The following is a 19,559-nucleotide window of genomic DNA, read 5'->3' as shown; positions in this document are numbered from 1 at the left end:
AATGGTGTAAATTGAAAGTCTGTCTGTATTCCCATCTTGAGTCAGATGGGTTCTGTTTCCAAAGTAGGAATTTATAAAACGCTACATGGTTTGGCTGCCTGCATTAATTGCCTGCAGATTGTGTGCTTTTTGAACAAAATACAAAGTATCTGCAATTAGAATTGTGCAAATGCAAATTCACCCCATAGACCTATATGTGTGTGAGCAAGCATGCATATAAGGGGGTGTGGAAAGTGAGAGAGAGAGAAAGAGAGAGAATGTGAGTGTGTGTGTTTACGGTATGTACCTCTCGGGGGGGTTGTATGTGTGTGTGTGTGTCTGAGAAAGAGCATGTGTATGAGAGAGGGTCTGCAAGAGTGTGTGCGTGTGTGTGTGTATGAGTGTATAGTATAGTGGGGTAACTTGTAATATGACATGAACCCAAGGTCCCAGTTGAGGTCATCAACATGAATACTGAATTTGGCTATCAGCCTCTGCTCAGCCACTCTGCATTGTTGCATATCCCAAAGTCTACCTTGGAGGATGGTCACCTGAAAATTCGAGACTGAATGTTCCTGACCACTGAAGGGTTCCCCAACTGGGAGGGAACATCCCTGTCTGGCGACTTTGTGCGGTGTCCATTCATCCATTTTTGCAGCATCTGCTTGGTCTCGCCAATGTACCATGCCTCGAGGCATCCTTGCCTGCACCATGCCACGACCTATCCCATGCCTCCACTTCTCGCCTTTAAACAACTGCCAAACCTTAAACAAACCATTGTTCGCAGCAAACTGCCCTGCCTTCAGGACAACATAGACCACAATACCATACAACCCTATCGTGGCAATCACTGCAAGACATGTCAGAGTGTCGACATGGATACCACATGGAGAACACCCACCCTGTACACAGCAGGTACTCATGTGACTCGGCCAATGTTGTCTGTCTCATACTCTGCAGGCAAGGATACCCTGGTATATTGGCGAGAGCAAGAAGACGCTATGACAATGGATGAATGGAAACTGCGCAACAATCACCAGACAGGGGTGCTCTCTCCCAGTTGGGGAACTCTTCAGCGGTCAGGGACATTCAACAATTTTCAGGTGACCATCCTCCAAGGCGGAATTTGGAATTAGTATTAGAATTAGAATTAGATGGACTTGCCTGAAATATCCACACCGACCCTCCAAAGAGTAACCCACCCAGACCCAGTCCTCTAATCTATATTTACCCCTAACTAATAACCTACACTACGGGCAACTTAGCATGGCCAATTCACCTAACCTGCACATCTTTGGATTGTGGGAGGAAATCAGTGGACCAGAAGGAAATCCACACAGACATGGGGAGAATGTGCATACAATCGCCTGAGGCTGCACAACAACACAAAGCAGAGGCTGATAGCCAAGTTCGGTACCCATGAGAATGGCCTCAACAGGGACCTTGGGTTCATGTCACATTACAGGTGACCCCAGTACATTCTACACTCTCTCTCTCTCTCACACACACACACACACACACACACACACACACCCCTCAAGAGGCGCTCACATGCAAACACATTCTCACATGCACATACGCACGCTGTCTCTCTCTCTCTCTCTCTCATATATACACACAGTCTCTCTATCTCCCTCCCTCTTCAACCCCCATGCATGCGCACACACATACAAGTCTATGAGGTGAATTTGCATTTGCAGAATTGTAATTACAGATACATTCTATTTTATTCAAAAAGCAGACAATCTGCAGGCAGTCAATCCATGTAACATTTTATAAATTTCTACTTTGGAAATACATTAGATTAGATTCCCTAATTGTGGAAACGGGCCCTTCAGCCCAACAAGTCCATACTGACATTCCGGAGAATAACCCACCCTGATCCATTCCCTCTGACTAATGCACCTATCATTGTGGGCAATTTCCCATGGCCAATTCACCTAACCTGCGCATCTTTTGGACTGTGGGAGAAAACCAGTGCATCCAGAGGAAACCCAGGCAGACACGGGGAGAATATGCAAACTCCACACAGACAGTTGCCTGAAGCTGGAACCAAACCTGGGTCCCTGGTGCTGAGAGGCAGCAGTGCTAACCACTGAGCCACTGTGCCACATGATAGAACCAGTATGACTCAGGATGGGGATAAAGATAGCCTCTCACCTTTCATGCATTGTCTGAGCTGAGATGTCACATATTTTTAAAAAGCCTTAGGTTATCTCAAGAATGTGACTTGAAAGAAGTTGTCGTATTTACGTATCAATGAACTGAAACCTGCAATCCATTCTAAAGGATGAAAGACTTAACAGAATCTAGGTTTGTTCAATATATGGTATCAGTTGCATGCATGACACTGTGATATTTTGCGATAAATTCTGTGTCTTATGATCCTGCTCCACAGCTACTGGATGAAGGAGCTGTGCTTCAAAAGCTAGCACTTCCAAAAAACCTGTTGGACTATACCTGTTGTTGTGTCATTTTTAACTTTATACCAAAACCTGTCACAGTTGAATTGTAAGTTGACACAGCTTTAGCAACTGGGATTGGCATTACAAATATTTGATAGTTTTAGTCTCCCTCTTCTCCATCCAGTCCTCTCCTACCTGTCATGTGAGCAAGGGGTGAGGGAAGGGAAAATTTCTTTAATGCCTACTGATGACAAATCATAGATTCCCTATAGTGCAAAAAGAGGCCATATAGCCCATTGATATTGTATTGATCCTCCAAAAAGCAGCCCATCTAAACCCAGGCCCCTATCCTATCCCCAAATTTTCTCATGGCTAATCCACCAAGTATGCACATCCCTTGACACCACAGACAATTTAACATGGTTAATCCACTTAAGCTGGACATCTTGTGTGAGGAAACCAAGCTGCCAAAAACCTACACAGATACAGGGAGAACATGTAGGCTCCACACAGACAGTGTCTCAAGGCTGGAATCTAACCCAAGTCTCTGGCACTGTGAGGCAGTACTGCCAAACACTGAGCCACCATGCTGCCCTTATCATGGTTTTCCCAACAATTTGACCAACTTAATGGTAAAATAGACTTAATTTCTGAGCCATTGTATAGCCTTAAGCTGAGTAATACCTTTGTCACATTTCTGTTGTAGGTGCTCAAGAGGCAAGGATACGATGCAGCTTGTGACATGTGGAGCTTGGGGATTCTACTCTACACTATGCTAGCAGGGTAAGCCAGCAAATATTTTCATCAATGGAATGTGTGAGCAGCTACTAGGCAATGAAACAAATAACATGAATTTATTTTTCTGTCCCTCATCACCCCAAAGTTTACTGTTCTGCTGTGATGGAATGCTCAAATCTTAGCACAGTGCCATATGGCCATGCCAATTAAACTGAGGAACCAAAGTGGGACACTCAAATTGCTGAGTGTAATTTATTGACACACAAGTAGTCATGGAGATAGAAGAATAAACGTGAAGATAACCAAATGTGAAGATAGACAGTGTACATGATGGCATAAAATTACAAAAGGAAATTGATAGGCTAAATGAATTAGCAAACTGTGCCAGATGGAACTCAATGTAGGCAAATGTGAGGTTATTCATTGGGGATCTTTCTAGATGGTATGAACTTGGGGGTTCAGGTGCATAGATTTTTTAATATGTCATAAACAGATGCAGAAAATATTCAAGAAAGCTAATGGAATGCTAGCCTTTATATCCAGAGGAGTGGAGTACAAGCATGCAGACATTATGCTACAATTATACAAACCTGCCCCCCATCACCTCCCCCCCCGCCCCCCCACCCCCCCCCCCCACCCACCCCGGTTCGACCCCACTTGGAATACTGTGAGCAGATTGGGGCACCACACCTTAAGAAGAATATATTAGCCTTGGAGGGAGTGTAGCATAGGTTGACAAGAATGATGTGTGGACTCCAGGGGTTAAGTTGTGATGAGAGTTTACACAAATTAGGTCTGTTTTCTCGAGATCTTAGGGGTGATCTGACCAAAACTTCAATATATTATCAGGAAAAACTGGATAAATAAAGGTAAACTATTTCCAATGGTTGGGGATTCTACAACTAGAGGATATTGACTGAGAATTAGTGTCAGACCATTCAGGGCAGATGTTAGGAAGCACTTCTACACGCATAGGTTGATAGATATTTGGCAACTCTTCTAAAGCTGTAGTGGATGCTGAATCAGTTGTTAATCTCTAATGCAAGATAAATTTTGTTAAGCAAACTTATTAAGGGATATGGGCCAAAGGCAGATATATGGAGTTTGGTCTCATATCAGCCACAATCTCATTGAATGATGCAAGAGGCTTGAAGGGCAAAGGGCCTACTCCTGTTCCTAAGTTCCTAACCTCCTGAAAACAGGGCCAGCACAGTGGCTCAGTGGTTACCACTCTGCCTCTCAGCACCAGGGACCTGGGTTCGATTCTAGCCTTGGATAATTAACTGTGTGGGGTTTGCACATTCTCTGTGTGGGTTTCCTCTGGGTGCTCTGGTTTCCTCCCACAATCCAAACATGTGCAAGTTAGGTGAATTGGCCATGCTAATTTGCCCGTGGTGTTCAGGGCAGTATAAGTTGGGGGTAAATATAGGGTAGGGGGATGGGTCTGGGTGAGTTACTTTCAGAAGGTCAGTGTGGACTTGTTGGGCTGAAGAGCCTGTTTCCACACTGTCAGGATTCTAATTGTATGTCTTATCCTTTGTCAGGATTCTTATTCTAACCCTAATTCTTAAAAAATAGACAGAAACATAAAGATAGATAAAGGGCTTCAACTGTCCTAATATTAACTGAGATAACTTCACTGTAAAAAGATGCAGAAATCTTAAAATTCATTCAAGAAAATCTTTTTAACACAATATAACAAGCCCAATAAAAGAAACAACTCGGGACTTGGTTTTAAGGTATTCCTTCAAACTCTCCAAATCTGGAGAGTTTGAAGGAATATCAGGAAGAGAGTATTTCAGTGGGAATGATCACAATTCCATTAGATTTCGATGAAATCTGGGAAAAGATCTGTGTAGGCCAATGTTAAAGGCTCATTTTGGCTGTCTAGAATGTGATTAGCTGAGTGGCCTCCTTTGTGCCATGAGTCTTTATTTGCTCCTCTTAACTGCAGTTGAGACATGTATACACCAGAACCACTGGAACCGCATCCTGTCAGCTCCTCACAAAGCCCTAAGATGCATTAAGTGAAGGGTGGTAAGTACATGATGAGTACAGGACTTTAAATGAGAAAATGGGGTGAAAGGAAGGGTAAAACTCCAAGAAGTAGAATGACCAATGTGAAGCAAAGCAGCAGGATAACATCTGTGGCAGTGGATTCAACTGCATTGAAAAATGTGAAAAGAAGGGAGAACTCAGGGGAAGTTATTAAAGTCCCCAGCACACAAAATAACACAGAGTGTTTGGAAAGGGTGAGGAATCAAACTTCAAAGACACTGAATAAATGAATGGCAATGAGAAAAGGGATGGTCCACATAGGACTGAAGGTGTTGTATCTGAATGCACGCAGTATACAAAATTAGGTAAATGAGCTTGTGGTGCAGATCAAGGTTGGCAGGTATGATGTTGTGGGCATCACAGAGATGTGGCTGCAGGGGATCAGGATTGGGAGTTAAATATCCAAGGATATAAAACCTATTGAAAAGACAGTCAGGTGGGTAGAAGAGGTGGGGTTGCCTTGTTAAAAAGTGAAATTAAATCAGTAGCAATAAACAAAGTAGGGTCAGATGACGTAGAATCTGTATGGGTAGAGTTGACGAACCACAAAAGGTAAAAAAAAAAATCTTTTTTGGTTTTTTAATGGGAGTTATCTACAAGCCCCCAAACAGAGGTCAGGATTTGGGGTATAAGATACACCAAGAGATAAAAAAGACGTGTAAGAAAGGCAAGGTTACAGTGATTGTGGGGAATTTCAATATGCAGGTGGACTCTGAAAAACAGGTTGCTAGTGGATTGCAAGAAAATGAATTTGTGGAATGTCTACGAGGTGGCTTTTTGGAGCATCTTGTGGTGGAGCCCACTAAGGAACAGAAAATGAAGCAATGAGGCAGATTGATAAGGGAGCTTAAGGTGAAGGAGCCCATAGGAGGCAGTGACTATAATATGATAGAGTTTACTCTGCAATTTGAAGGGGAGAAGGTGGAATCAGATGTAATGGTATTACAGTTGAACAAAGGCAATGACAGAAGCATGAGGGAGGAGCTGACCAGAATTGACTGAGAGAGAAACCGAGGAGGAAAGACTGGAACAGCAATGGCAGTTGTTTTTGGGAATAATTTGAGACATACAGCAAAAATTCATCCCAAGGAAAAAGAAGCATGTTACAGGGTGGATGAGGCAACCATGGCTGACCAGGGAAGCCAGGGACAGCATAAAAGCAAAACAGAAAACATATAATGTGGCGAAGGGCAGTGGGAAGCCAGGGGATTGAGAAGCCTACAAAGACCAACAGAGGACAATGAAGAAAGGAATAAAGAGGGTGAAGATTAAATATGACAATAAGCAAGCCAGTAATATTAGGAAAAATTGCAAAAGTTTTTTTAGATATATAAAGGACAAAAGAGAGGCAAAGGTAGACATTGAACTGCTGGAAAATGATGCTGGAGATGTAGTAATGGGGAACAAAGAAATTGCTGAGGAACAGAATAGGTATTTTGTGTCAGTCTTCTCAGTGGAAGACAAGAGTAATATCCCAAAAATTCAAGAGAGTCATGTGGGAGGGATGAGTATGGTGGCCATCACCAGGGAGAAGGTGCTGGAAACACTGAAAGGTCTGAAAGTGGAATAATCACTCAAAATAGATAGGCTAAATCCCACAGTTCTGAAGAGGTAATGGAGGCTTTAGTAGTGATCTTTCATGAATCACTGGAGTCAGGAAGTTCCAGAGGACTGAAAAATCGCTAATGTAATGCCCTTGTTTAAGAAGGGAGGAAGGCAAAAGACAGGAAATTATATGCTGATTAGCCTGACCTCAGTCATTACTAATATTTTGGAGTCCATTGTGAAGGATGCGATTTCTGAGTACTTGGAAGTGCATGGTAAAATTAGGCAAATTCAGCACGGTTTCATCAAGAGGAGGTCATGCCTAACAAATCTGTTAGAATTCTTTGAAGAGATAACAAGTAAGTTGGTGCCGCACAGGAGGCTGCTGAATAAGATAAGGGCCCGTGGTGTTAGAGATAAGGTGTGAGCGTGGATAAAAGATTGGCTGTCTGGCAGAAAGCAGAGAGTAGGGAATGGATGGCAGCCAGTGATCAGTGGTGTTCCACAGGGGTCAGTGCTGGGACCACAACTTTTCACTTTATACTTTAATGGCCCAGATTAGGGAACTGAGGACATTCTGGCTAAGTTTACAGACAATACAAAGGTAGGTGGAGAGCCAGGTAGCATTGAGGAGGCAGGGAGACTGCAGAAAGATTTAGTTAGGTTAGGTGATTGGACAAAGAAGTAGCAGACAGAATACAAGGTTATCATATAATCACATTGAAATGTGTAAAACCTGTGGCATTTCTACGTCATGTTTCCATGAAAATCTGCAGTTTAGTCAACCCACCATTAACCCCCACCCAGTTTTGTTCAATACTTCATCTGTCCCATCCCTACTGATGCTCCCCATCCCCTGAGCTACTCAAAGATCTTTCTCCCCTCTCAATTCATTGTGCCCTCTTAATTTCTACGAGCCCCTCAGCCTATCTTCATGCACTGACTGCTATCTCACTAAAAATAACACTTAAACTAAATCTCTGTACTTAAAGGACAAATGAGTGCTCAACAGCTGTCACAAATGTTTAAATCCGTTGAGTTGTTTTAAACTGCATATTGCTTCCAGTATTTTAGAACTTTTTATATCTTAAATGGGTCTGGTGGAAACCTGATCTTAATGTTGAAATGAGAAGTAGCTTACAAGGAGAGAGAGTGTAACAGCACATCAGGCTTTTTACCTAGTTTACTGCTTAGCTTTTGAGCAAGATGTTCATCATCCTCTGAGATAGTACCACAAAAGAGAGTTTGAAGGTTCAGCAGTCCATTCATTTGGAGACTTGGATCTTGAACAATATCTCTGCGTGAATTGGTATCTTATGGAGAAGAAACAAGGAAGAAATAGTTCAGCAGACAAATCACATGATTGTGAAGCTTTCATTTCCAAAAATTAGCAGAGATTTGAAAATGACAAATGAAGAAGACAGAGGTGACCCAGTGAAATGACATTAGAAGGCATACTGACACTACCCTGTTGTGTAATCATATCTGATCCAGGCACAATCCCTGTAAGTGAGCATCCAGCACAAAAAGGAAAATGAGGCAAAATGCCATGTGTCTCTACCTTTCCTCTGTACGCAGGGATTATGAATGCTCCTGATTGAAAACACATGGAAATAGATTCACGTTTCAAGAAAAGTTCAGTTTTCTGTTTGATTTGTGTCTCAATGGGCTGGTTTGAAATTTAGTTTCAGGGAAACTAAGAAAGGGTTCAGGTAAAATGAAGCCCCTCACTTTCTCCTCAAACTCTGCTGCTTTTCTTCTGTGCTCCAATTTTAACTTGTTCTTTCGACAAGAGAAGGATGCAAGTAAGAAGTTTGCATGCTTCTCTTCAAATCTGTGGACTGGATCCAATGAGGGCTTTAACACCTAGTCTATAAAATTCTTCACAGGTCTGCATGAATTAGCTTCCTCATCCTGTTAGAGTTTCTGTGAACTGGGGCTGACCTGTTGCGCTTTTCCAGCAACACATTTTCAACTGTGATTTGAAATGTCCAGCAGGTAAATTTAAACAAATGAACTTAGATTTCCTGTGGGTGAGAAAAAGCTCACCTCATGACAAAAGGAAGCCTTAGGCTTACCTTGCCCAAGGAACCCCCTTTTCACTCAAAACCTTCAAGAACCCTAGCTTATTTGCACTCATGGGCACTGAATACCATTCACCTCACCAGACACTGCACTGCATCAAAGGCTCATCCTTTCTCTGAAGTTGTATCCCTTTCAACTCTCCATCCTTCCATAGAGACGCCGTTTTCATCCTAATTTTCTAGCCCCATTCCTTCTCAATTATATCAGTTAGACTTTGCATGTTTTGGGAGTATGATGCTTCTTAGAAAGTTGTGAGTACATTGCTATGATATTTGACTCAGTGAAGACGGTAGACCCAAGTTTTTAATCAAACTGTCTGTGTTTTACCCCTGAATAATCTGCTACATTTCAGCCCCTTTCAGTAACATACAAATTGTGGTAACATCTGTTTATGAGATAACCATATTAAAAATGTGGAATTGACAATAATCTTTACCGTGCAATGTCTTTGAGATTTTTAAGCAATGTTCATAAAATAAAAATGTGAATGAAATCGAAAGGTTCAAATGAAATTTGTCCTTCTCAATTAGATTCACGCCATTTGCGAATGGGCCTGAAGATACTCCTGAAGAAATCCTGGCTCGCATTGGAAGTGGGAAATATGCCCTCAGTGGAGGAAACTGGGACACAATTTCTGATGCTGCCAAGGTGAGTGTCACTAATGTAGGCCAGCAGATAAATCGGTAGGCAGTGCTTTTCAAATACTGTGGGAAATGTTACTGAAAGAAAAATGGTACTGTGTATGATGCACGATATTGTTAATGTGCAAATTCAGCAGAACGTGTAGAAAGCAAGAGATATCCTGTGAATTTTGTATTGGTGAAACTTGCTGATCAATCAACATTGATCTCGAGCTGATAGCTTCATGAAACAGCTTAACCCCCCTGCGATTTTCAAGATGTTGTACATTAATTGTTCATTAAATTCACTGTAGAAAGTTGTCCAATAATTAATAGTGTAAAAATCATATTAATGGACTAATAATTGTTCATGAATGCCAATCCATCTCTTCCACAGAAATGGAACAATTATAATTCAGAATTGTAGAAAGTTGTAACACAGGAGAACATTCAACTAACTTCTCAGCTAGCCACAAAGAGCTCGCCAACCTAAGTTCACTCTCTAGGACTTAGCCCAAGCTCTGCAGATTATAGCATATATAAAGGCATATGTAAATGTTTTAAATGTACAGGAGGTTTCTGTTTCTGCTACCCTTTCTAAGCAGTGAGTTCCTGATACACAGCACTCTCTGCGTACAAAGATTTCTCCTTAACACTTCTCTGACTTTTTCTCCAATTATTTAATTCTATTACTTCCTGATCTTTTTATTTTATATCCCCCTAATTTTTGACAACTCTGATTTCCCCTGATCCAAAGAGAATAACTCCAACCTACCCAAAGGAATGTGCAGCAGAAATCTGAAATAAAACCTGAAAGTACTTGAACTACTCAATTGACCTGGCAGGATCTGTGGAGAGAGAAATAAAATTAGTAAAATCACTTTAATGACTTTTTTGGCAGAACATGGTATAGTTAGAAATGTAATGGGTTTTGAACAAGTAAAACAGAAAGTTTGAGAAGGAAGGAAAAGGTAAGGTCAATGAACCCAGAAGAAAACGAGAAAAAAGAGCAGGAGAAAGTCATTCTGTTCCACAAGCCTACTGTGCTACTCAGATGGTCAAGATTGATCTAATTGTGATCTTCAATCCTCTCAAGCACTTACATTGCCCCCCCCCCCCCCCCCAACCCCCACCCCCAATATATTCTGTTGTTTATGGTAGAGATGAAGAATCCTCTGAAGGACGATACCCCTCTGTCTTAATTAATGTCTAGGAATGGAGTGTTTAAATGATAAAAGGTTTCGTGGTGGGAATCCAAAGGGAGTGGTCATGAGGCAAATGTTGAAATAAAAAAAAGTGTCTCAAGAAGATAAGAATGGCTGGATCATAAAAAGCTATAGTCTGAAAGAAAAGGAATTAACAGAAGAAAAGAGAGAAAGGGAACTAAGCCAACAAAGCACAAGTCAAGAAGAGAAAGAGAATATGAGAATCAGGAGGATGCTGACCTGAGTTGTTTACCAGGAGGATGCTGACCTGAGTTCCTGAGTTGTTTACCAGGAGGATGCTGACCTGAGTTGTTTACCAGGAGGATGCTGACCTGTTCCAGATGCTCACTAGGGCTTGTTGCTGCTTTGGGAGTCTACCAGGGGGTGACTGAAGGAGAAAAACTTGCCAAAAGTAAGCAGAAATGCAAAGAAATTTCAACTATAAGAAAATCTTCAAAGCAATATTCAGGCTAAGTTGCTAACTATCTGACATTAATTTGGGCTGTTAGTCAAGTGGCTTTGGAGGAAATTTAAGTTAAAAATTTCAGTTTAGAAAATAAGCAACTGTGTTCATTGTATCCTGAATATTTTTAATGCAGTTGGATATTCAAGTTAGCATAGTTAAGAATATACATGTTCTTTGATTATTGTTCATAAAATCATTTTGATTTAAGCTGTGAACCTTGTAGCTGCAATCTTATGGTAAAAATATGGTCTTTTGAATTCTTAAAAAAAAGGCACATCTGTCCTCTATTGACATTATGACATTCTATGAGACACTACAAGATGCATCTCCTTTAGGACCCCCAATTGTTTAGACCTCAGCAGTCTGTTTCATAAAACTGTCAGATACTTGATAACTTGCATAAATCCATTTGATCTAGGAGATTTCCATTTGTTTCATGATAGCAAAGTTAATCCTTAAATATTTCTTTCACTTGCACTTTTTGGTCAGTGAATGTTAGCTTACAAGGAACAATTATCAACGCAACATTCAAAGGCAAAATGTTTTCAGGATATTCCTTATATGAAATTGCCCCAAATATATTTGACAAATGAATCCTGTTTGCAAGGATTCCACAAGAGCCAGTGTTTCTCTGCTTAAAATACTTTTAATTACTCGTGTAGTTTTCTCAGCATCCCAAGCTGGAGCACAATATTCATTATTATTTGCATTCCCCAAAAATATTACAAAATTAATTGCATACAAATACCCATTAGAAAGATTGGCTTGAGAGGCATAATTAGAAATAATTAATTTCATTTTTGTTGTGTCACAGATTTACAGGATGTAGAGGTCACTAACAAAACTAGCATTGATTTCCTGTCCCTAATGGCATCACTTTGAATTCATCTTTGGTCACCTGCAACAATTAGATCCAATTACTTTCCAGCAGAAATCTTCCATCGGTTACCTAAATGGAAGTTAAGATTAATTAAATACTATTGCAGCCACTATACTAACTGAAATAAAATACTCAGCACAAACTAGATATCGAGACCACATCATGTGATGCACTAAGATCATAGGGAAGGCTCTATCGCCAGGAGGGAGACTGATCCGTGACAGAGATTGTGGCTTTAGTCCCTATTCAAAACTCAAGTATAAGGGTTGGAAGTTTGATAGTGATCCTTCTGATTAGTCAACATCACTTTAGCACTGGGGCAACCCTTTCTCCTGCCAAATTAATGGTACTAAACATCATGACCTCTGTAGAAATTTCTTACCATTTTCTAGACTGCCACTTCAGTGAAGTACCAAGACTGTCAAAGGTGATAAAGATTTAAAACTAGTTGGTGAGTGACAAATGACAACATGTTTTTTCTTTGTAAAGAGAGTTTATTGGCCTAATTAGTTTTTCGACTCTCATCCATCAACAAGGTTGTACATATTATTTATAGATATTCCTATGTCAGCTTGTTCAGCGATGTTACTATAGACCTCCAGAGCAGCTGGGACTTGAGCCCAGGCCTCCTGACTCAGATTCACTGTGCCATAAGAGCCCCCAAAATTATTTATATGTGCTCAAAAACAACTAATATCTACAACCCTGTTGCATTTAACCTGAACAATAAAATTAACAAACCTTAACAAGACATTAACAAAAATGACATCTTTCAGATGAGGTGCAAAATCAAGGTTCTTACTTTAGCATCAGAATCATGGAGCTATTTTGATCATAATTTATCACTACCCACAATGACTGAAAATAGATTAATTGTTTATTTGTCTTTTTGCTGCTTATTAAAATCTTGGTGAAAAGTGTACAACTGTGCTAACAACATGAAACTGTGACTAGGCCTGAAGCTCTGGAATTCATAGACTCATTAGCCTTTGTAGTACAGAAAAAGGCCATCCAGCCCATCATACTCATGTTGGTCAACAAAGGATTCACTACACTAGTTTAACTTTACCTGAGCATTATAGCATTGCAAGTGAATATATATTTTTAATCTAATGCTTACATGTTATGGGTTTCTGTTTTAGCCACCCTTTCAGGCAGTGGGTTCCAAGCTCCTACCACCCTGTAGGTAAAAATATTTCTCCTCAATTCTATTCTTAACCTTCTATATCTTATAACTTCTATAAGAGCTTTCCTATTCATCCTATGTGCCTCATTATCTTATACACTTCTATCAGGTTCCTTCTCAACCTTTACTGTTCCAGGGAAACAATCCCAGCCTATCCAATCATTTCTTGTAACACAGACCTTGCAGCCCAGGCAGCTTCCTTGTGAATCTCTCTTCTGCTAAATTTCCTCCTTCAAACTGTCCACCTTTCTCCCCTTACTTCAATGTCTCTGTAAAAACGACATCTTTGATCAAACTTCTAATTATCAGTATTGAAATCCTTTAATGAGATTTGGTGTCAGATTTAGATAATGAGGCTATTAAGTACTTTGGAACATTACACGACATAAAAGATGCGATCTAAATGTAAGTATCTATTACTGCATATTTAAAAAGTAATTTGTTGCCTGTAAGTGGCTTTGGGGTGCACTGACAATGTGGAAGATACCACAGAGGCACAAATTCTTTTCAAATAATTAGGTGCGTTTACCAAAATAGCTGGCAGCAAAGTTATGCAGAGGTTAATCTGTATATCTGTTTGAGATTTTACAGGATATAATTTCAAAACAACTCACTCCTTTAATGTGGCAAAAGATTCCAAGTTTCTTCACAGGAATTAAATCAGATAAACTTAGACCAGGTCAAAGGAGATGAAAGTTGTTGTTTGTCTAATATATTGAAATTTCTTCTGCAGGATATGGTATCTAAACTGCTGCATGTAGATCCTCATCAAAGGCACACAGCTGCACAGGTCCTTCGACATCCCTGGATCGTGAATCGGGAATTTCTATCTCAGAATCAGCTCAGCAGACATGACGCTCATTTAGTCAAGGCAAGTTCCAGTCACTTTGTTTACATGTAGGCATGGCTTTTACTTCTGTATCTTCTGTACTCACTATTCTGACGTCCCTTCTGCATGGCTGCAGGGAGGTGTTCTTACTGAGGAGTGAAAGTACCCAAAATACTCTTTTAGGACCATTAGCAACTTGTCATAAAGAACACCAAGTAGTGGTCTGTACAGTTCTCATGATCATCAATGCAATGAACTGAAGACCCCATTTGTAGCCTCTTTCTATACTCCATAACCAGTCTCAAGGAAGTCCTGAGGTTGAACTCTGAATCGCTTCCAATCTATCACTTCAGCATCATGGTAGAAATCAGAAAACTGAGACACTGTGGGCATGATAGATGCTGAACATCATGCCAGCCTTCTGTGCAGCAGTGTGTTAGTATTACAGCAGCATGAGCACAGTGTGAAATAGGTTTATCGTGACAGTCGAACCTAGACAATATTCAATATTCAATAAATACTCATTTATTTTCAATTTGTACTTGCACCAAATGGGCAGTGGAACAATCATGTTGCTGTTTTGTGAGAAAAAGTTTAATGTGGCAAAACCATCCAGAAGGAAAAGTAATTACCAAAAAAAAAATCAGTTGGAAAGAGATGGAATATATAGGATGGGATGGGATATTACATGCCCATGTTTCCAGCTGGGAATGTGTAATCAAACCAGTGCTAGGACATCTTCTCATCTATCCCTAAACTGACCCTATAGTACAGAGGGTGGGGATTGGGCATTGAAACCGGCACCCCACTCAGTATAATTAAGGGTCAGTTGAGCGTATTAAAGTAAAGGAGCCACAGGAGTTTTGGTGCTGTCATGGCTGATGGCGGTGGACTAGAAAGAAATCCTCCTCTCAGCCCTAACATGCTGGTAACAAGCAATCTTGCCTCATTCTTCTCACTGATTAAAGCACAGTAGGTCAGGCAGCATCCAAGCAACAGGAAATTCGATGTTTCGGGCCAGAGCCCTTCATCAGGAATGCAGACCTCACTTTTTACTCATTCTTCTCACTGCTGACTTTCGTTCTGAGTGAGTGTGCAGCACTGCCCTCACTCCCACAGTTTTCTGCTGCTGACTGTTCTTCATCCTGTTGGATTTGTCCAGTTCAGCTTAATGCTTCCATTTTTGATTGTCGGAGTGGTCCAGGAAACCAGTGAGTAAGAGAGTTCAATGTAATCATTGTATTGTGGTGCATTGCAACTGGTGGATAGATTTCACTTCTGTCATCAATCACAATAAACATACAGTGGAGGTGAAAGATCATGACTTTAAAATTTCTGTAATAAGTGAAAGTGTTTTCACTTGGAATCACAGGAAATGCAGTTTTCAAACACAGGTTAACAACTCTTGGATAAACAAAGGATGTCCAGCAATATTGGTAGGTTAGCTTCACCTCTTGGCTGCCTCATTTTGAGGAAGAGAGCAAGGTGTGCAGTTGTGTAATGAGAGTTGCCAGGTAACAGAGGACTTTACTGGTGACAGTCAGCGGTGCTGTAGGTCAAGATTGAAGGGTTTGGGAAAGCTGCTTTTCTTGGTGTCACCGGAAAATTGAGGTAAGGTATTTCAGATCTGATCTATCTAAATGGAGAATGCAATAATGAGTGTCATATAATGCTATCAAGGGATGGTTTTAATTCTACTCTGTGCATGAAGCAGTGCATAAATGACTTTGTGGATAATCATGGTTTCATTCTTGTAAAAAATGTAGAAATAATCTGCTGAATCCCGCTCAGAATACTGACAGAGAAATATAATATCACCACAAACTAAAACTTGTTTTCCTTTTAGCATACTGTCCTCTGACTTCGGTCAGAGGTCAAGACTTCCTAAAAACTCTATATTGTTTGTTGACAGCCAACGGAGGAAGGAATCCCTTTAATCTTCATATAGTCTGTGATTTCGGGGTGCTGTGTCACAGTGCCTACCTCTGAGCTGGGAAACCTAGGTTCAAGTCTCATCCTGCTCCAGAAAAGTGTAATAACATCTCTGATACAAGTTGACTAGAAAGTGCCAAAATATGGGATTTCTTCCAAGATGCTTAATCCTGGTTCAGTGTTAAAAATATAATTAGGCTGTTTTTGGTAAGAAGAGAAGTCAAGTAAATATATCCATTGGTGAAACAAAAACAAAAATTGCTGGAGAAAATCACAGGTCTGACAGAGAAAGCAGAACTACCATTTTGAATCTCGTGACCCTTTTTCTGAACTGTTTGGAAGAAAGGTCAATGGACTCAATATTTTGACTCTGCTTTCTTTCCACAGATGCCGTCAGACTTACTGAGTTTCTCCAGCAATTTCAGTTTTTGTGTCAAAATTGTAGCATCCGAAGTTCTTTATTCTATATCGATTGATGACTCTTTAGATGAATCTACTCTTTTAGATCGACAATAATGGAATATATCAAAAACCAGGAAAATGTGGGAATTTCTTCCGACCAATTAGGATGGGGAATAATGATAGCACACAACTAAAAATTCAGAGACACATCTTTGGCCCTACAATTTCCCCAGTGGAAAATCCAGGAACACTGATTGCTTTTATACTTAACCTCATTAATTAATGTATTTTCCTCTCAAACAAAAATGCAATTCAAGTTTAATTGTGGAAATATAAAGCTGGATTTACCTTAGACAGTCTAACCAAAGTTGTGGCAGAAAATCAAAAATTAAACAATAAGACAAATCATTGGCTTTCCATCTCAATTGCAATTTCCTCCCTTCCTCTGGGTTGCGTGTCATTTGCTCCTTCTTTATTTGCTGCATGTATAATATGCTGCTGGGGTCATAGAGTCATAGAGATGTACAGCATGGAAACAGATTCTTCGATCCAACCCATCCATGCTGACCAAATATCCCAACCCAATCTAGTCCCACCTGCCAGCACCTGTCCCATATCCCTCCAAACCCTTCCTATTCATATACCCATCCAAATGCCTCTTCAATGTTGCAATTGTACCAGCCTCCACCACATCCTCTGGCAGCTCATTCCGTACACATAGCACCCTCTGCGTGAAAATGTTGCCCCTGAGGTCTCTTTTTTATCATTCCCCTCTCACCCTTAACCTATGCCCTCTAGTTCTGGACTCCCTGACCCCATGTCTATTTATCCTATCCATGCCCCTCATAATTTTGTAAACCCCTATAAGGTCACCCCTCAGCCTCCAACGCTCCAGGGAAAACAGCCCCGGCCTGTTCAGTCTAAGTATGCAGCAAATGTGGGGTAAATGCTACCCACTTCCAATTTGCTGCATTTCTTTTATAGTGGCTCAAAGGCCAATTTGAATCAACCGTTAAACAATGTGTTGAGCTATACAATTTTTGTTGTTAAATTCTGTCCCTTGAATGCAGCCAAAAACCTATTTTATTAACCAAGGGAAGATTGTGGCACAGCAGTAAAGTCACAGGGCCAGTATTCCAGACCTCAGGTTAGCCTGTGAAGACATTGTGGTTAGATCCCACCATGGCAAGAGGTGAAACTTGAATTCAATTTTTTTAAAAAGTGGTCTAATTGGCGACTCTGTTGATCATCATTTAAAAGACTGATCTTGTTCATTAATGCCCTTTAGGGAAGGAAATCTGCCTTCCTTACCTGGTCTAGTCCACATGTGACTCCGGACCCATGGTTGATTCCAGTTAGGACCAGACACTAACACTGGGTGACCCACATCCCATGAATGAATAAAAAATATCGCTCCAACTGCATATTTTCCCTCTTTTAAATTATTTCTTAAAATCCCACTTACCTAAGGATAGGTTAGTTACAGATCTAACTCCTAACTGACATTCATTGTCTATTACTGCAATGTGTACTTGTGATTTGTTTTGACTATGATGCTCTCTAAGGTCGACTAGCTGCCAACACTCCTGTCTAGCCTTTCATACTAAGAACAGTCACATGGGTGTTGTGTAGGAAAGTTTGTATGCAAATAAGGGAAAGAGATGAGAGACAATTAAACTATATCTAGTACTCAAGCAGTTGGAATGTAGCTTGTAATGTCCACTTCACTGATTTTGTTTTAAATCTTATTGCAGGGTGCAATGGCTGCCACGTACTTTGCTTTAAACCGCACGCCTCAGGCACCAAGACTAGAACCTGTAATGGCATCAAACCTGGCTCAACGAAGAGGAATGAAAAGATTGACTTCTACAAGACTATAACAACTATTGAACAACATCTCTAGGAAGTTTCTATTCATTATATGTAAAAATATGTGGTCCTTTCCTGGCCAATGCAAGAAGCCCCAACTGACCCAAAGTATTCACACAGGTTGAGCCTAGTTTCAGGCTTCTTTTATTCAGTGTTTGACAAAAACAAAGGATCATTCACCTAACTTGCAGCACTGTAAAGATGACAGGAGATGAACAAACACCACTTCCCTTTCTGGAGTACATTAGTTTTTTTGCCTGATGATGTTTGAAAAGAATGGGCAAATACTGGTTGTGTAAACTAGGTTTAATCTCTTTTATAAATGGAAAAGGAGAAATAAACAAGTGCTTTGAGAAAACACTTGTATTTGATGCTCTTGAAAAAGTGGAGCAATGTTGTTACCTCTAATCGTTTAAAAAAAAGGGACTGAAAAGTTACATCAGTTTGGAGCAGAGCATTCTCTACTGAGAATCCTGTTTAAAGGTTTATGGTGGCGAAACTGTTTTTATTTTTTTTCGGGAGACAGCAATTCTGCTCCAAAGAAATGTTTGTGAATCAATCAAACACCCTCATTGATGTTTTCTCATATCCTATAGTTGCATTTTTTTAATGTCCTGTAATAATGTGAAGTTGCAAGAAGCACAATGTATTTTGGGTATGAAAGGACACGAGGCTGCAAGCACTGTTGTTTTCATTGAAGGATACGTGTGATAAGACAATGCAATAGCAGTCTGCAGTTGACTAGATTTTACATAGTTCTGTTTCTAAATGTGGCTTTCGTCTGTAGTCTTGTATGATGTGCTTACATTGAAAGGAGTATTATGCCCTAATAGAGCATTTATTAGTGTTAGAATCAGTAATGCTGCAATTCTACCATTAACAATCAAAGAAGGTCCTGGGAAACAATGTTTCTTCCTAGTTTTCTTCCTGCTGTTTCTCACTGGAAGACATTGACCTCTACTGGACTAAATGATGAGCAGTTAGCTTCTAACTTCACACCCAAGAAGTCATTGCTTGTATATGAACCTTGACAGTAATGACAGAAGCACTCATGGGGAACTACTGTTGAGCTGGATTCTGTCCTTATCCAACAATAAATTTAACCCATTCTGCTGAAGTTTCTGGTCTTGCCCTTAATCAGGACAATTTGCAAGAAGTATTCAAGTAAAAAGAAAAGACTTTTTGAGAAAATAAGAGCATTCTGATTGGTTGGTAAGTGGATTGTATGTAGTTAAGGCATTTCCATGGAAAATAGTACCAATTAACAATGACTGACAGTTAACCACCAAGTATTGTTTAAATTTTGAACAGGCAGATGGATTCTGATTGTTAAAGGCATAAACCTGGGAAATGATACATA

The 19,559-nt window shown here is 40.3% G+C and overlaps 1 protein-coding gene across 4 annotated transcripts in view; it reads left to right on the top strand.

Moving 5' to 3' along the window:
• The window catches only part of rps6ka2 (ribosomal protein S6 kinase, polypeptide 2), a 387,513-nt gene extending 368,166 nt beyond the window's left edge, over positions 1-19,347 (top strand). For all 4 annotated transcript variants that reach the window (XM_060830971.1, XM_060830970.1, XM_060830969.1 and 1 more), the window contains 4 exons: positions 3,091-3,167; positions 9,341-9,458; positions 13,901-14,038; positions 18,085-19,347. In XM_060830971.1, coding sequence (XP_060686954.1) covers positions 3,091-3,167; positions 9,341-9,458; positions 13,901-14,038; positions 18,085-18,210 — 459 coding nt within the window. In that variant the 3' untranslated portion in view covers positions 18,211-19,347. The remainder of the gene's footprint in view (positions 1-3,090; positions 3,168-9,340; positions 9,459-13,900; positions 14,039-18,084) is intronic.
• The last annotated feature ends 212 nt before the right edge of the window (positions 19,348-19,559 follow it).

The sequence above is a fragment of the Hemiscyllium ocellatum genome, chromosome 10 (assembly GCF_020745735.1).
Source record: "Hemiscyllium ocellatum isolate sHemOce1 chromosome 10, sHemOce1.pat.X.cur, whole genome shotgun sequence".
In the NCBI taxonomy this organism is placed as follows: Eukaryota; Metazoa; Chordata; class Chondrichthyes; order Orectolobiformes; family Hemiscylliidae; genus Hemiscyllium; species Hemiscyllium ocellatum.
The sequence above is the reverse complement of the archived record's forward strand: the minus strand, read 5'-3'. Positions and strand labels throughout refer to the sequence as shown.